The 18,722-nt window shown below is 38.4% G+C and overlaps 1 protein-coding gene across 1 annotated transcript in view; it reads right to left on the minus strand.

Annotated features, from left to right (window-relative positions):
* The window catches only part of LOC123565513 (tRNA-uridine aminocarboxypropyltransferase 2-like), a 31,263-nt gene extending 13,575 nt beyond the window's left edge, over positions 1–17,688 (minus strand). Inside the window, exons 1-2 of the mRNA XM_053549351.1 lie at positions 17,523–17,688; positions 6,370–6,460 (exon numbers count right to left, since the gene is read on the minus strand). Coding sequence (XP_053405326.1) covers positions 6,370–6,460; positions 17,523–17,629 — 198 coding nt within the window. The 5' untranslated portion in view covers positions 17,630–17,688. The remainder of the gene's footprint in view (positions 1–6,369; positions 6,461–17,522) is intronic.
* Positions 17,689–18,722: the final 1,034 nt, after the last annotated feature.

The following is an 18,722-nucleotide window of genomic DNA, read 5'->3' on the forward strand; positions in this document are numbered from 1 at the left end:
TGATGTATGTCAGTGGGTGACTGTCTTCAGGTACTGATGTAATGTCAGTGGGTGACATTCTATCAGGTACTGAGTATGTCAGTGGGTGCTGTCTTCAATGTACTGATGTATGTAGAGGGTTACTGTCTTCAGGTACTGCTGTATGTCAGTGGGTTGACTGTCTACTCATGTACTTGATGTATGTCAGTGGTGACTGTCTTCATGTACTGATGTATGTCAGAGGGTGACTGTCTTCAGGTACTGATGTATGTCAGTGGGTGACTGACTCCATGTACTGATGCATGTCAGTGGGTGACTGTCTTCATGTACTGATGTATGTCAGAGGGTGACTGTCTTCAGGTACTGATGTATGTCAGTGGGTGACTGACTCCATGTACTGATGCATGTCAGTGGGTGACTGTCTTCAGGTACTGATGTATGTCAGTGGGTGACTGTCTCCATGTACTGATGTATGTCAGAGGGTGACTGTCTTCATGTACTGATGTATATCAGTGGGTGACTGTCTCCATGTACTGATGTATGTCAGTGGGTGACTGTCTTCATGTACTGATGTATGTCAGAGGGTGACTGTCTTCAGGTACTAATGTATGTCAGTGGGTGACTGTCTTCATGTACTGATGTATGTCAGTGGGTGACTGTCTTCAGGTACTGATGTATGTCAGTGGGTGACTGACTCCATGTACTGATGTATGTCAGAGGGTGACTGTCTTCAGGTACTGATGTATGTCAGTGGGTGACTGTCTTCAGGTACTGATGTATGTCAGTGGGTGACTGACTCCATGTACTGATGTATGTCAGAGGGTGACTGTCTTCATGTACTGATGTATGTCAGTGGGTGACTGTCTCCATGTACTGATGTATGTCAGTGGGTGACTGTCTTCATGTACTGATGTATGTCAGAGGGTGACTGTCTTCAGGTACTAATGTATGTCAGTGGGTGACTGTCTTCGTGTACTGATGTATGTCAGTGGGTGACTGTCTTCAGGTACTGATGTATGTCAGTGGGTGACTGACTCCATGTACTGATGTATGTCAGAGGGTGACTGACTCCATGTACTGATGCATGTCAGAGGGTGACTGTCTTCAGGTACTGATGTATGTCAGAGGGTGACTGTCTTCAGGTACTGATGTATGTCAGTGGGTGACTGACTCCAGTGTACTGATGATGTCAGTGGGGACTGTCTTCATGTACTGATGTATGTCAGTGGGTGACTGTCTTCAGGTACTGATGTATGTCAGTGGGGACTGCTTCAGGTACTGATGTCATGTCAGTGGGCGACTGTCTTCATGTACTGATGTATGTCAGAGGGTGACTGTCTTCAGGTACTGATGTATGTCAGTGGGCGACTGACTTCAGGTACTGATGCATGTCAGTGGGCGACTGTCTTCAGGTACTGATGTATGTCAGTGGGTGCAATCTTCATGTACTGATGTATGTCAGAGGGTGACTGACTTCAGGTACTGATGCATGTCAGTGGGCGACTGTCTTCAGGTACTGATGTATGTCAGTGGGTGACTGTCTTCATGTACTGATGTATGTCGAGTGGGTGACTGACTCAGTACTGATGTATGTCAGTGGGTGACTGTCTTCAGGTACTGATGTATGTCGTGGGTGACTGATCTTCAGGTACTGATGTAATGTCATGTGGGTGACTGTCTTCAGGTACTGATGTATGTCGGATGGGTGACTGTACTCCATGTACTGATGTATGTCAGTGGGTGACTGTCTTCAGGTACTGATGTATGTCAGGGGTGACTGTCTTCAGGTACTGATGTATGTCATGGGTGACTGTCTTCAGGTACTGATGTATGTCAGGGGTGACTGTCTTTCAGGTACTGATGTATGTCAGTGGGTGACTGTCTTCAGGTACTGATGTATGTCGGTGGGTGACTGTCTTCAGGTACTGATGTATGTCAGTGGGTGACTGTCTTCAGGTACTGATGTATGTCAGGGTGACTGTCTTCAGGTACTGATGTATGTCAGTGGGTGACTGTCTTCATGGTACTGATGTATGTCAGGGTGACTGTCTTCAGGTACTGATGTATGTCAGGGTGACTGTCTTCAGGTACTGATGTATGTCATGGGTGACTGTCTTCATGTACTGATGTATGTCAGAGGGTGACTGACTTCAGGTACTGATGTATGTCAGTGGGTGACTGTCTTCAGGTACTGATGTATGTCAGTGGGTGACTGACTCCATGTACTGATGCATGTCAGAGGGTGACTGTCTTCAGGTACTGATGTATGTCAGTGGGTGACTGTCTTCATGTACTGATGTATGTCAGAGGGTGACTGTCTTCAGGTACTGATGCATGTCAGTGGGTGACTGTCTTCATGTACTGATGTATGTCAGAGGGTGACTGTCTTCAGGTACTGATGTATGTCAGTGGGTGACTGACTCCATGTACTGATGTATGTCAGTGGGTGACTGTCTTCATGTACTGATGTATGTCAGAGGGTGACTGTCTTCAGGTACTGATGTATGTCAGTGGGTGACTGTCTTCATGTACTGATGTATGTCAGAGGGTGACTGTCTTCAGGTACTGATGTATGTCAGAGGGTGACTGTCTTCAGGTACTGATGTATGTCAGTGGGTGACTGTCTTCATGTACTGATGTATGTCAGTGGGTGACTGACTTCATGTACTGATGTATGTCAGAGGGTGACTGTCTTCATGTACTGATGTATGTCAGTGGGTGACTGTCTTCATGTACTGATGTATGTCAGAGGGTGACTGTCTTCAGGTACTGATGTATGTCAGTGGGTGACTGTCTTCATGTACTGATGTATGTCAGAGGGTGACTGTCTTCAGGTACTGATGTATGTCAGTGGGTGACTGTCTTCATGTACTGATGTATGTCAGAGGTGACTGTCTTCAGGTACTGATGTATGTCAGTGGGTGACTGTCTTCATGTACTGATGTATGTCAGTGGGTGACTGTCTTCATGTACTGATGTATGTCAGTGGGCGACTGTCTTCAGGTACTGATGTATGTCAGTGGGTGACTGTCTTCATGTACTGATGTATGTCATGGGTGACTGTCTTCAGTACTGATGTATGTCAGGGTGACTGTCTTCAGGTACTGATGTATGTCAGTGGGTGACTGTCTTCAGGTACTGATGTATGTCAGGGTGGCTGTCTTCAGGTACTGATGTATGTCAGAGGGTGACTGTCTTCAGGTACTGATGTATGTCAGTGGGTGACTGTCTTCAGGTACTGATGTATGTCAGAGGGTGACTGTCTTCAGGTACTGATGTATGTCAGTGGGTGACTGTCTTCATGTACTGATGTATGTCAGAGGGTGACTGTCTTCAGGTACTGATGTATGTCAGGGGTGACTGTCTTCAGGTACTGATGTATGTCAGTGGGTGACTGTCTTCAGTACTGATGTATGTCAGGGGTGACGTCTTCAGGTACTGATGTATGTCAGTGGGTGACTGTCTTCAGGTACTGATGTATGCCCGTGGGTGACTTCTTCAGGTACTGATGTATGTCAGTGATGGGTGACTGTCTTCAGGTACTGATGTATGTCAGTGGGTGACTGACTCCATGTACTGATGTATGTCAGTGGGTGACTGTCTTCAGGTACTGATGTATGTCGGTGGGTGACTGACTCCATGTACTGATGTATGTCAGTGGGTGACTGTCTTCAGGTACTGATGTATGTCAGTGGGTGACTGTCTTCAGGTACTGATGTATGTCAGAGGGTGACTGTCTTCAGGTACTGATGTATGTCAGTAGGTGACTGTCTTCAGGTACTGATGTATGTCAGAGGGTGACTGTCTTCATGTACTGATGTATGTCAGAGGGTGACTGTCTTCAGGTACTGATGTATGTCAGTGGGTGACTGTCTTCAGGTACTGATGTATGTCAGAGGGTGACTGTCTTCAGGTACTGATGTATGTCAGTGGGTGACTGTCTTCAGGTACTGATGCATGTCAGTGGGTGACTGTCTTCAGGTACTGATGTATGTCAGAGGGTGACTGTCTTCATGTACTGATGTATGTCAGAGGGTGACTGTCTTCATGTACTGATGTATGTCAGTGGGTGACTGTCTTCAGGTACTGATGTATGTCAGAGGGTGACTGTCTTCATGTACTGATGTATGTCAGAGGGTGACTGTCTTCATGTACTGATGTATGTCAGTGGGTGACTGTCTTCAGGTACTGATGTATGTCAGCGGGTGACTGACTTCAGGTACTGATGTATGTCAGAGGGTGACTGTCTTCATGTACTGATGTATGTCAGCGACTGTCTTCAGGTACTGATGTATGTCAGCGGGTGACTGTCTTCAGGTACTGATGTATGTCAGAGGGTGACTGACTTCAGGTACTGATGTATGTCAGCGGGTGACTGTCTTCAGGTACTGATGTATGTCAGCGGGTGACTGTCTTCAGGTACTGATGTATGTCAGAGGGTGACTGACTTCAGGTACTGATGTATGTCAGGGGGTGACTGACTTCAGGTACTGATGTATGTCAGTGGGTGACTGACTTCAGGTACTGATGTATGTCAGTGGGTGACTGACTTCAGGTACTGATGTATGTCAGAGGGTGACTGACTTCAGGTACTGATGTATGTCAGAGGGTGACTGTCTTCAGGTACTGATGTATGTCAGCGGGTGACTGTCTTCAGGTACTGATGTATGTCAGCGGGTGACTGTCTTCAGGTACTGATGTATGTCAGCGGGTGACTGTCTTCAGGTACTGATGTATGTCAGAGGGTGACTGTCTTCAGGTACTGATGTATGTCAGAGGGTGACAGTCTTCAGGTACTGATGTATGTCAGAGGGTGACTGTCTTCAGGTACTGATGTATGTCAGCGGGTGACTGTCTTCAGGTACTGATGTATGTCAGAGGGTGACTGACTTCAGGTACTGATGTATGTCAGCGGGTGACTGACTTCAGGTACTGATGTATGTCAGAGGGTGACTGACTTCAGGTACTGATGTATGTCAGTGGGTGACTGTCTTCAGGTACTGATGTATGTCAGAGGGTGACTGTCTTCATGTACTGATGTATGTCAGAGGGTGACTGTCTTCATGTACTGATGTATGTCAGTGGGTGACTGTCTTCAGGTACTGATGTATGTCAGTGGGTGACTGTCTTCATGTACTGATGTATGTCAGTGGGTGACTGTCTTCATGTACTGATGTATGTCAGTGGGTGACTGTCTTCATGTACTGATGTATGTCAGAGGGTGACTGTCTTCATGTACTGATGTATGTCAGTGGGTGACTGTCTTCAGGTACTGATGTATGTCAGAGGGTGACTGTCTTCATGTACTGATGTATGTCAGTGGGTGACTGTCTTCATGTACTGATGTATGTCAGAGGGTAACTGTCTTCATGTACTGATGTATGTCAGTGGGTGACTGTCTTCAGGTACTGATGTATGTCAGAGGGTGACTGACTTCAGGTACTGATGTATGTCAGTGGGTGACTGTCTTCAGGTACTGATGTATGTCAGAGGGTGACTGTCTTCAGGTACTACAAAATGCTCAGATGTGACATAAAACATGCACAACAGACAATTTGCTATTCTAAAATATTTTTCTTTTCATCATAATTTCATCACTGCGTTAACAATCAATTGTTGGGAAGGCTGAAGGACCTCGATTACACTGATTTTCAATAGCCATTGCTTGAAACTCTGTGGACGGACCATAAGCGGAAGTAACTAGAGTCACAGATCGGGACTTTGTTTTTTTTAAATTAAAATTGGGTGAAACAACCCCACTTTCAGGAGATGAGAAAAAGCACTGCAGTGAAATAACCTTCAACCGAGCATCTACAGCTTGAGCACTTCGCTCACTCAAGCAATTCACGTGGTCTATACAATTTTCTTTATATTTTATGAACCCTGGATAGTTCAAGCATTTTGTTCATCCCCAAGCAACCTCAAGTGATCAGAGTTCACTGTATGAAATGAAATTGTTTAAATAATAATATGTCCAAAATAGGGATTTGCTGCTGAATAAAAATTTAGAGTTCAGATGCAAATACTTTTATCAAGTGTGCAGAGTATGAGTGATATAATAATTCGCATCTAAAGGACAAAAAATGATATTATTCAAGAGGAAATCACTGTTAGAGAATATATTATGTGTTATTATGTATACCCATGATGACATCCAACAAATAGTTGCCTGTCTTTTACAGGTTTCTTTTTCAGAAGTGCCGGTCGCTACGACGTTTGACACTATGACGTAATAATTGAGAAGTACACAACATTACATACATGTATAATGTAATATAATTATATAATATGAAAACTGTTGCCTGATAACACACAGTTTTCAGTCTTCTTTGTTTAATAGGAAGACAAATTGGGTCATGTTAGAATAAAACTTTGTAAAATAGTTCTTACTTCAAAAGGATGCTGGAGAATGAAAACATCAGTAGATATCTTTATCCTCTCATCTGGAAGAAACGGGCACCAGCAAACTGTTTCTGGTCGGCTGAAACGTAAAATCTTTTATGTTAATAGAAAAATGGGATATCATCAAACACCTTAGTAGCAATGATCAGTCAGGGGTGTAACTGTTTCAAGTTATCGCTTTTTATAACCCATTTGAGTTATTGCTTATATTTCCATAACTTGTTTTGAACAGTTATCACAATATATTACAAAGCCCTCCTGTGCCAATTCCTCATTTTGAATGAGACTAATGCAATTATTTCCTGAATCCTTGAACTTTTATCTTTCCAGCTATGCAATAAAATTTTTTATGCAAGGCTGATAAAGTCTTAGCAAAAGTTTTAAAGCTATAAAACTCTTAACATCCCATTATGCTTATCAGGTCATGATCAGACTAAAAGAGAATTTGATTAACCACAGTTTGCTACTAATTTCACTTTAAAGGTCTCTTGGTGAGAACAGCAAAAAGACTTTTTTTGAATAATTTACCTGAGTTAACTATATTTTATAACTAATACAGGTTATAAAATGCTTGAAAAAGTAGCTAAAATAGGCTACATTTTTTATATAACTTGAAACAGTTACACCCCTGACTGATGATAGCCCTTATTAAAAGATTTTAACTGTTATACTTCTTATAACTGTTACTGGTAATGACAAAAGTAGCTAAAAAAATAAGTGTACATTTTCTAATTAACCCAGTTTTCTCAAAACTTTCAAGTGTAAATACTATAACTTATAACCTATGATGGACACAGCCGCAGAACTTTTAATTAATAAATGCACACAATAGCTTAGATCTGGTTATTGACTTCATAACTTTCAACCTGTCTCCATAACCCTCTGTTTAAATAATATGTAAACAATTTGATAATTACAGAAAAGCATTAGTGCCAGGTGTAATACTATGTTATTAAGTCAATATCTCAAAATTTCAAGTGACTAAGTCGAAATTTCAAGATACTAACCATCTAGAGCTTCTCCAGATTTCAAACTGTATCCAGGTTATATACCTTCATTAAATGTATAGTATATTCAGGTGGCAGGGACTCGAACTAGGTCGAAAACCTTCCTGTTATGGTCAAAATAGTGAAACATTCTAAGTTTGAATATTTCCTGGTCATCTTCTTCTGTGACCTCTCCTCAAAATCTAGATCTATTGAGGTACCCAATCTTAGTCAGACTCATTTATACACCTGTAGGGTATATGTCTATATTTCCTTGCACGGAGGGGCACCTGGGGTCTTCCTCCACCATTGAAGCTGGAAAGTCGCCATATGACCTATCATGTGTTGGTGCGACGTTAAAACCAACCAAAAAAAAAAACAAACAAAAAACATGTCCTTGCCATATGGGCTCAAACTAGTTGAAAACCTTCCACCTTTAACATGGTTTAAATAGTGATATTTTCATGAGCAAACGGCCATCTTAACCATATGAACCCTGTATGGCTACCTGATGGATATACCAGGTACCTAATCTTGGCCAGGACCTACACACAAACGTAAAGTACTGTAGTTAGAAACTCAAAATTTTGAGATATTTACAGCCCTTTTTTTACGCCGATTTTGGGGCCGAAATTTGGCCCCATTCCCCAGGCAAAACAACATACTTTTATCCCCAACTGCACTTACCGCAAGTCGTAGCGAAAATTTCCACCGCCGAGGAATTAATAGGTCTGCGTTTTATTACTGACAGTGTCTCTATTTATCCTGTTTTCTCATATTCTCGGGGGCCTAAGGGGTTGTTTTTATTCCCAGTAACAGAATAACCATTTCATAAACAGCATTTGGGTGTTATTTTGTAGAAAATTCACTTGTCTTTCAGATGGAGTCATAAAATGTTACAGAAATTATCCCATTTAATTATTTTGTTACTGTATTTGATACCACCCTCACCCGCAGAAATGGACCAAGAGTTTCTCGTATTCCCGTGGGTTTAGATTTGACTTTTCATCACAAATAAGTTGTAGAATTTAAAACATTAAAATTACCATTGTGTAATAAAAAAATATATTCTGTAGTAAATACATCAAGAAATATGACAATTAATTGCATAATCAATAATTTATGACAAATTTGCTAACACCACCAGAAAAAGACTAGAAAATGCTTTTGTAAAAAAGCGCATGTCTCCCCCAGTACAAAGTCCTATAGGCAAGAAGTCAATAGGGGTCAGGAGCAAAAGTCAAAGAGACACTGATGGTTGGCTGCAGTAGGGATCATCTACTTGGCATGTCCAATCATCCCGCTAAATTTCAACACTCTTGGCCTAGTAGTTCTCAAGTCACTGTTCAGGCTGCTGTGACCTTGACCTTTGATCAAGTGACCTCAAAATAAATAGGGGTCATCTGCTCTACAAGTCCAATCATCCTATTAAGTTTCAACATTGTAGGTCAAGTGGTTCTCAAGTTATTTCCAAAAAATGATTTTACATGAACAGGCCACTGTGGCCTTGACCTTTAATAGACTGACCCCAAAATCAATAGGGGTCATCTACTCTGCATGTTCAATCATCCTATGAAGTTTCAACATTCTGGGTCAAGTGGTTCTCAAGTTATTGATCGGAACTGGTTATCAATGTTCAGGCCCCTGTGACCTTGACCTTAAACCGAGTGACCCCAAAAACAATAGGGGTCATTTACTGTGCATGAACAATTATCATATGAAGTTTCAACATTCTGGGTCGAGAGGTTCTCAAGTTATTGATTGGAAATTGTTTTGCATGTTCAGGCCCCTGTGGCCTTGACCTTTAACAGAGTGACCCTAAAATCATTAGGGGTCATCTACTCTGTCTGACCAATCATCCTATGAAATTTCATCATTCTGGGTCAAGTAGTTCTCAAATTACTGACCGGAAATGGTTTTCAATGTTCAGGCCCCTGTGACCTTGACCTTTCACAGAGTGACCCCAAAATCGTTAGGGGTCATCTACTCTGCATGACTAATCATCCTATTAAGTTTCAACATTCTGGGTCAAGTGGTTCTCAAGTTACTGACCGGAAATGGTTTTCAATGTTCAGGCCTCTGTGACCTTGACCTTTAATGGAGTGACCCAAAATCGATAGGGGTCATCTACTTTGCATGTACAATCATCCTATGAAGTTTCAACATTCTGGGTCAAGTGGTTCTCTAGTTATTGATCGGAAATGGTTTTCCATGTTCAGGCCCCTGTGACCTTGACCTTTGACAGGGTGACCCCAAAATCAATAGGGGTCATCTACTCTTCAAGACCAATCATCCTATGAAGTTTCAACATTCTGGGTCAAGTGGTTCTCAAGTTACTGACCGGAAATGGTTTTCAATGTTCAGGCCCCTGTGACCTTGACCTTTAATGGAGTGACCCCAAAATCGATAGGGGTCATCTACTTTGCATGTACAATCATCCTATAAAGTTTCAACATTCTGGGTCAAGTGGTTCTCTAGTTATTGATCGGAAATGGTTTTCCATGTTCAGGCCCCTGTGACCTTGACCTTTGACAGAGTGACCCCAAGATCAATAGGGGTCATCTACTCTTCATGACCAATCATCCTATGAAGTTTCAACATTCTGGGTCAAGTGGTTCTCAAGTTACTGACCGGAAATGGTTTTCAATGTTCGGGCCCCTGTGACCTTGACCTTTAATGGAGTGACCTCAAAATCGATAGGGTTCATCTACTCTGCATGTACAATCATCCTATGAAGTTTCAACATTCTGGGTCAAGTGGTTCTCTAGTTATTGATCGGAAATGGTTTTCCATGTTCAGGCCCCTGTGACCTTGACCTTTGACAGAGTGACCCCAAAATCAATAGGGGTCATCTACTCTTCATGACCAATCATCCTATGAAGTTTCAACATTCTGGGTCAAGTGGTTCTCAAGTTACTGACCGGAAATGGTTTTCAATGTTCGGGCCCCTGTGACCTTGACCTTTAATGGAGTGACCCCAAAATCGATAGGGGTCATCTACTTTGCATGTACAATCATCCTATGAAGTTTCAACATTCTGGATCAAGTGCTTCTCTAGTTATTGATCGGAAATGGTTTTCCATGTTCAGGCCCCTGTGACCTTGACCTTTGACAGTGACCCTAAAATCAAAAGGGGTCATCTACTCTTCATGACCAATCATCCTATGAAGTTTCAACATTCTGGATCAAGTGCTTCTCTAGTTATTGATCGGAAATGGTTTTCCATGTTCAGGCCCCTGTGACCTTGACCTTTGACAGAGTGACCCCAAAATCAAAAGGGGTTATCTACTCTTCATGACCAATCATCCTATGAAGATTCAACATTCTGGGTCAAGTGGTTCTCAAGTTACTGACCGGAAATGGTTTTCAATGTTCGGGCCCCTGTGACCTTGACCTTTAATGGAGTGACCCAAAAATCGATAGGGGTCATCTACTTTGCATGTACAATCATCCTATGAAGTTTCAACATTCTGGGTCAAGTGCTTCTCTAGTTATTGATCGGAAATGGTTTTCAATGTTCGGGCCCCTGTGACCTTGACCTTTGACGGAGTGACCCCAAAAACAATAGGGGTCGTCTACTCCATCAGCCCTATAACCCTATGAAGTTTGAAAGTTCTAGGTCAAATGGTTCTCCAGTTATTGCTCGGAAATGAAGTGTGACGTACGGACGGATGGACGGCAGACGGACAGGGCAAAAACAATATGTCTCCTGGGGGAGACATAATAAGGACTTTTTTGAAAATTGAGTAAAATGCTGATAGTTTCGTCAATATGCGTTCAAATCACTTGAAATTTTCAGTGTGTCAGTTTTGAACCATTCCTGTCTAGAAAATGGCAAACATTAAATTATTTGACAACTTTAAGGCAAAAAACGAGAATATGAGAAACCCTGAGAATACGAGAAACAGGGATATATGCGTTATAAATGCCACAATCGGAACATCTCAGATATTACCGTTAGCATCGCTTTAAAATCATCGGGGATTTCCCTTTCCAAAGTAAAGCGTTTCCAGAATTGAAAACTAAAAAGTGTTAACATGATTTCGATAACATGTCGCCGATAAATTTTGCCTGTTTGCCTGATCATAATTTAAAAGTCATCCTTTGACGATAATCCAATATTTAGCAATACACGAAGACGATACATCCACGTGTCAATATCGAATTACACCTCGGGGAATTTTAAAACTTCGCCGGGTAGGGAGTGTTCCTTCACGCAAGAACGATTATCAGTCGATCTGATTGCCAATTTTTGCCCCGCTTACTTCTACAAAAGCAAATGAACTAAATATTAGCTGCGCGCTTCATCTAAAGCTCTACCTATTTTCATGATGCTAAAAATGCGAGATAAATTTACAAGTTATTTCTAATATCCAGCTGAATCGCCTAAATAATGATTTCCGAAAAAAACGAAAAAATGCTGGAAATAAATTTCAGTCGAAGAATCTTTGAGATACAAGTAAACTAAAGCAGTTCTTTTGATTCTTTCACGTGCCCAACATATAGCATTGATACAGGGGATGAATTTTTAAAAGCCCCACCCAAGAGCTTCAAAATAAAGAGCTACTAATACTTTTAGGTGGTACTTTCGCTATACATTAATATGTATGCAACGCAGTATAAGTTTAGATATATATAACGAAACTTATAAGCATTTTAAAAAGCTTTCGAAATGTCATAAAATAAAATAAAACAACTCTGTTTTGTAATAAATGACATTATATAATTTTTGAAATACAAAGGTGAAAAATAAAGAGCTAAATATTCATGTTTTCAAAAACATCTTAAGTAGTGAAAAACGCCCATTAAAGGGAGATGATTCAAGAATGGCAAACTATATAAAGATTGAGCAATTACTTTTGCTTTGAAAATGTTCTTGAAAAATGATTAAAACATTTTAATGAGAAGATTAAAAGCTATTTTTGATTCAATGTGATATTAGGATGGAATGGTTCAAGAGCAAATTGCTTGGTTAAGTATCAAATGAAATAGAGATTTTAAAAAAATAATGGCTACTCATTCTGGCACTTTTGGCTATGAAATGGTTTTTAAGTTTTTGCAATTGGCTAAAGTCCTGGCTAAAAGTGTGAAAGAGCCAGGGGAGGCCCTGACTGTGTGATTTTGTTTTTTTATAAAAAATTCCCCAATTTGGTATTTTACGATGCAAATTTCCCCTTCTGAAAGGACCCGCCACCCTTCCCCAAAACCATAAAAAAGGGCTGATTTAACTCAAAATTTCGACTTAGTAACTCGAATTTTTGACTTAATAACTCGAAATTTCGAGTTAATAAATAACATGCACCCGACACTAATGCTCTTCCGTAGATAAACTATATTATTTTGTAGTACTAGAAGAGTAGTACATAACAAGACACTTAGCCTATCCTCTAGTAGTCGTTTGGAAACGGGTAAGCAGTGAAATCATGTATTTTTTTGTGACCAGGTGCATAATATTTATTATCTGGTGACTGTAACTGTATTGTTGTAACAAAGGCGGACACTCTACCACGTCACTATAAACATGCTAAAATAATTAGACATGAAAGAATTGTCATTAAAATTTTGACATTCAACATTTTTACTATCATAGCTTTTTTCTGACATAAAATGAACAATAAAAAAAATTAAAATATCAATCGGGTTTAGAGGTCCGGTTTTAAGTTTATATGACAGGACCAACAAATCAAACTAACTGGGACAAGAGTTTCCATTTATTGTATTTTCAATGTTCATCTCAAATTTGTATATGGTCAGATGTTGTTATTATTTGCCGGCTTTGGATTGGTTGAAAAATGTGTAGGGAAACCCATAACATTCAATGAGACTTCAGCTGATTGGTTAAAAATGTGTTGCTTTGAATCATGAAAATATCCTTAAAATCTGGAAATATAATGTTTTCTGTGCATTTTGAAGTATTTTATAGCTGCCTGGCTATATATTTAATTTTGAAATTAGCAATTTAGTGAAGTCAGTACTTGTTGGAATTCACCCCTAAATTCAATGCACAGTTGAGGGTGGTTGTCTTTGAATGGAAATAGAACAAGAGCTGTCCGTAAGACAGCCAAGCTCGACTATTCGAAATATTGTCACAGAAGCAGGAAATTATTACCCAAAATGTTAAATATCAAAAGAGTTTTAAGTTCGAAACGGGACATAATTTGACTAAAATGCATATCAGAGTTATGGGACTTGATGCTATCAACTAGTTTAATAACCCCGAAGAAACATGTTAAGTTTCAATTCCATATCTGCATTAGTTTTGGAGATAGTAACTTGCATGTAAAACTTTAACCAGAATTTTCTAAGTCCAAAAGGGGGCATAATTTGCTCAAAATACATGTTAAGAGTTATGGAACTTGACCCAGTGAGGTTGGTAACTGACCTAGAAAAAGAATAAATAAGTTTCAAAGCTATATGCCTTTTGGTAATAGCTGTATGTACTTGCACGCAAAACTTTAACCAGGATTTTCTAAGTCCAAAAGGGGGCATAATTTGCCCAAAATACAAGTCAGAGTTATGGACTTGATTCTATCAACTAGTTTTATAACCCCGAAGACACATGTGAAGTTTCAATTTAATATCTGCATTAGTTTTGGAGATAGTAACTTGCATGTAAAACTTTAACCAGGATTTTCTAAGTCCAAAAGGGGGCATAATTTGCTCAAAATACATGTCAGAGTTATGGGACTTGGCCCAGTGAGGTAGGTAATTGATCTAGAAAAAGAAAAAATAAGTTTCAAATCAATATGCCTTTTAGTAATAGCTGTATGTACTTGCACGCAAAACTTTAACCAGAATTTTCTAAGTCCAAAAGGGGGCATAATTTGGCCAAAATACATGTCAGAGTTATGGGACTTGACCCAGTGAGGTAGGTAATTGATCTAGAAAAGAAAAAATAAGTTTCAAATCTATATGCCTTTTAGTAATAGCTGTATGTACTTGCACGCAAAACTTTAACCAAAATTTTCTAAGTACAAAAGGGGGCATAATTTGGCCAAAATGAAGGTCAGAGTTATGGGACTTGGTGCTATCAACTAGTTTTATAACCCCGAAGACACATGTGAAGTTTCAATTCAATATCTGCATTAGTTTTGGAGATAGTAACTTGCATGTAAAACTTTAACCAGAATTTTCTAAGTCCAAAAGGGGGCATAATTTGCTCAAAATACATGTTAGAGTTATGGAACTTGACCCAGTGAGGTTGGTAATTGACCTAGAAAAAGAATAAATAAGTTTCAAAGCTATATGCCTTTAAATGATAGCTGTATGTACTTGCATGCAAAAACTTAACCAAGGTGTGACGCCGACGCCGACGCCGACGCCGACGCCAGGGTGAGTAGAATAGCTAGACTATTCTTCGAATAGTCGAGCTAAAAAAAATGGATCCTGCATGCCCATGTAAAAGTGTTATTTTTTTGTGTCTGGAAGGCTATTTGACAGGGTAAATGGCACCTCATGTGTCAACAAAAGTTTTAAGGGGGTCTTACAGAGTCATTTCTTACAATGTAAGCCTATGGAAAAATTAATAGCAGTGTCTGACCTAAAGAAGGTTTCATTTCAGCTGTGACTTAACTGAAGTAACAGGTACAGAAAATAGATTTTGCTATTTAACATGCTTCTGCTAGTGTTTTTAACAGAATCAAAGCTTCCAAGGTTGTTTAGTACTACAATTGCAGGAATTTAAACAAGGAGGTACATACTTTCAGCCACTATCAAGACCAGAGGTGCTCAAACTTTGTATTATCAATATTTCAAATATGTGTTTTCATGTGATCTAAGTGATATTTCAAGTTTTTGGTGTCTGCATGGATCCAGAGTTTTCTCATTGAGCAGGATATTAAGGAGGGGTGGAGTGTTGGATGAATGCATTGTTATTTTCTTGTAAATCTTTTATTTAGGTCTCAGAACATACTCAACTGGCTGTGGTTCCATGAAGATTTTTGAACAAGATTGTAGGAAAAACCATGTACTGACAGTGCCCAGAATGCTTACTGATAAATAATTGTAGAGGTATGACACTAAAAATACATAGTTACAGGCAGGCTTAATTTAAGTTTTGTCCCTACAACCTTCAAAATTGTATATAGAATTTTTTTCTCTTTTCCTTGAAGCAATGAAAATTTTCCGGGGCGCCATTTTTATTTCTCTTTTTGTGTGAACAAAGATTATGAATCACATTTTTCAGACATTTTTTACTGATTCAGATGCTCAAAAGCTCAATTTGAAGCAGGAATAACATTGTAAGTAGAATATTAGAATATCTGTAAGCTTGCTGCTTACAATATTTTATCAAAACAGTACATTAAAGGGCACATGAATATTGTGTAAAGACTCAGCTATATAGACATTGCTCTAGAATCACTTATTCAGTAAAATGTGTTGTTTGTGGGGTTCAGCTGGAAGTTATATTACAAAAATTAGTTATTTTACTTGTAATTGTTTAAGTGGCCAGTCTTCAGTTACATTATATAGGCATTCTAAGGATCAAACAGTAGTCTGTTGTGTGTTGTCTTGTTGGATAGAGCAGGATAGGTATTTGTCATTTGAACACATTTCTTTGGTGGTAAGTTGATACATATTTTATTTGCTTTCCAGTATGATGAACACCTTTTATAACCCATTTTTAGTCTTGCTGTTAGTCAGGTTGTCTGAAAAATGCCAAAACTGAGCCAAGGATTTATCAGAAATGAAAAAGTAATACATATATTAAGTGAATTATCTCCCTTTAATTGTTTGTAGTTCTTATATTTCTGCTTTTAACTGATTCATTGAAGTATTTTGGGCTCTACAATAATTATTTTCATGCAAGAGTAGTTTGTCAGGCATTCTTAATTGCAAAAATATGTTTTAAAATATGTATTTTACATTTCCATGATCAAAATATGTGTGAAAGTAACCTTAAAATGGCACTTCAGAGGTGGTTGACTGTCATTTATTTGAGAGTACAGCAATTTTCAGCAGCAAAATTGATATACCTGGCAAGATTATGCCTCCTTTTGCTTATATTTGCATCATTTTTATATAATTTGTTGTCTTTCAATGGGAAAAATGCTTATATCTATGGCATAGTGGCCAACAACTGATGAAAAGAATATGCAGCAGAGGTCTGTTTGAAGGACATGTAAGGTGCAAAATGCTCTAATGACAGTGTCAATAGTGTGTAATCTTTATGATGGTATCAGCTAGTGTTTATTTATTGTATTTTGAATGCTTAAGTCACTTTCAGTAATCCCCTAGGATGAGAAATGTGTTGATAATGCAGAAAAACTCTGTTTTTGTGATGGGTGGGGTATGAAAACAGCTCTTTGCAGTAGCATTTATGCTTGAAAGTGTATGTAAGTAGTATTTGGTTGAAGTGGACTATATTCATTCAATATAGGAGGAGTTTCATGTATATTGTCTCAACATTGACTTCATGGTGATCATTTAAATAAGAAAATGCAGTTTTACTCCATATTTTCAATATAGCTGATTTAAGACACTGTGACACACTATAGATAAAAGGGGACAAGAGGCATGGGATTTGGATGAGAGTGAAAACAACACATTTGTTACTTTGGTAAGTGTTTACTTTAAAATAATAACATCTGAAAGGCATGTATACTGGAATTTTATATTCTCTTTAGGTCAGATGTTGTTATTATTTGCCGGCTTTGGATTGGTTGAAAAATGTGTAGGGAAACCCATAACATTCAATGAGACTTCAGCTGATTGGTTAAAAATGTGTTGCTTTGAATCATGAAAATATCCTTAAAATCTGGAAATATAATGTTTTCTGTGCATTTTGAAGTATTTTATAGCTGCCTGGCTATATATTTAACTTTGAAATTAGCAATTTAGTGAAGTCAGTACTTGTTGGAATTCACCCCTAAATTCAATGCACAGTTGAGGGTGGTTGTCTTTGAATGGAAATAGAAAAAAAATGGATCCTGCATGCCCATGTATCAAAGTGTTATTTTTTTGTGTCTGGAAGGCTATTTGACAGGGTAAATGGCACCTCATGTGTCAACAAAAGTTTTAAGGGGGCCTTACAGAGTCATTTCTTACAATGTAACCCTATGGAAAAATTAATAGCAGTGTCTGACCATATTTATTAAATTCTGAAATCGATTCTTATTTTTGGGTGTCGCGAATACGTATGACAATATGAACTACCCGCATCTCTGACACTCTTTTCGCCTATCTTTCATTGGTTCTTTTTCAGCATTAGCAAAATAATAAAGTTCATTGAGAAAGTCTTCTGCATTTTCTGTATTTTCCATAAATTTCTTAAATAATTGACAAAATATCGTCTTTCAATCTCGCAAGCGGCTATGTCAGATCGATCGCTCATGTCTTTAGGTCAAAGGGAAGTAACTAACAGGGCGTTTGATTGGTTGAAAAAGTATATGTATTCCGAGATGTAAAGTGGTCTCTCATTGCTGAAATATCTGTTGAATATGTTTGAAAACTGTTTTATTTCTTAAATTGAGGTTCTAAGCCATGATTAATGGAAGAAAAAATATTTCACCCTGGGGGGTATGATTTATTACCGAATATGAGTCATATTCGCGAATATGAGATTAAATACCGAATATGAGATATATATTTTTTTTTGTTTGTGAACTTAATTATTTTTTGTTAATATCAAACAATAAAACATATTAATAAGATATTTCAGGCGAAATTTGGGTGGATTTGAAGCATTTTTAAGGTATTTAATTACAATAATTCATCCGAGCGCTTAGAATCTCATATTCGTGTATGCAGATAATGACCGAATATGAGATGTAGATATTTTTATTATGATCTAAATGAATTATTTTTTATACAAAACTTTTATGTATATTATCATTATAGTTCAGGCGAAATTTGGGTTGATTTGAAGCACTAAAATGTATTAATATGAAATAATTCATTCAAGCTCTATCAGTGTCATAAATTCGTGTATTCGTGGTAAAGACCGAATATGATATTTACTGTTTTAATCTAAGAATTAAATGTTGTTGTTTTGGTTTTTTTTTTCATATCAAACTATAATATATGTTATCATAATATTTCAAGCGAGAATTGGGTTCATTTGAAGAACGAATCAGGTATTTAATTGAAATACTTCACTCCAGCAGCTAGAATTTCATATTCGTGTATGCGCAGCAAAGACCGCATTTGAGATGTATTCTTTGTATTTATAAATAAAATTATTGTTTAAATAAAAGAAAAACATATTAATAAAATATTTCAGGCGAAATTTGGGTTGATTTGAAGCATTAATACGGTATTTTATTAGAATACTTTACCAGAGCCCTTAGAATCTCATATTCGTGTTTTATATAGGAATAAAATGTATTATTTTTAATATCAAACTGTAATATATAT

The sequence above is a fragment of the Mercenaria mercenaria genome, chromosome 8, assembly GCF_021730395.1.
Source record: "Mercenaria mercenaria strain notata chromosome 8, MADL_Memer_1, whole genome shotgun sequence".
Lineage (NCBI taxonomy): Eukaryota > Metazoa > Mollusca > Bivalvia > Venerida > Veneridae > Mercenaria > Mercenaria mercenaria.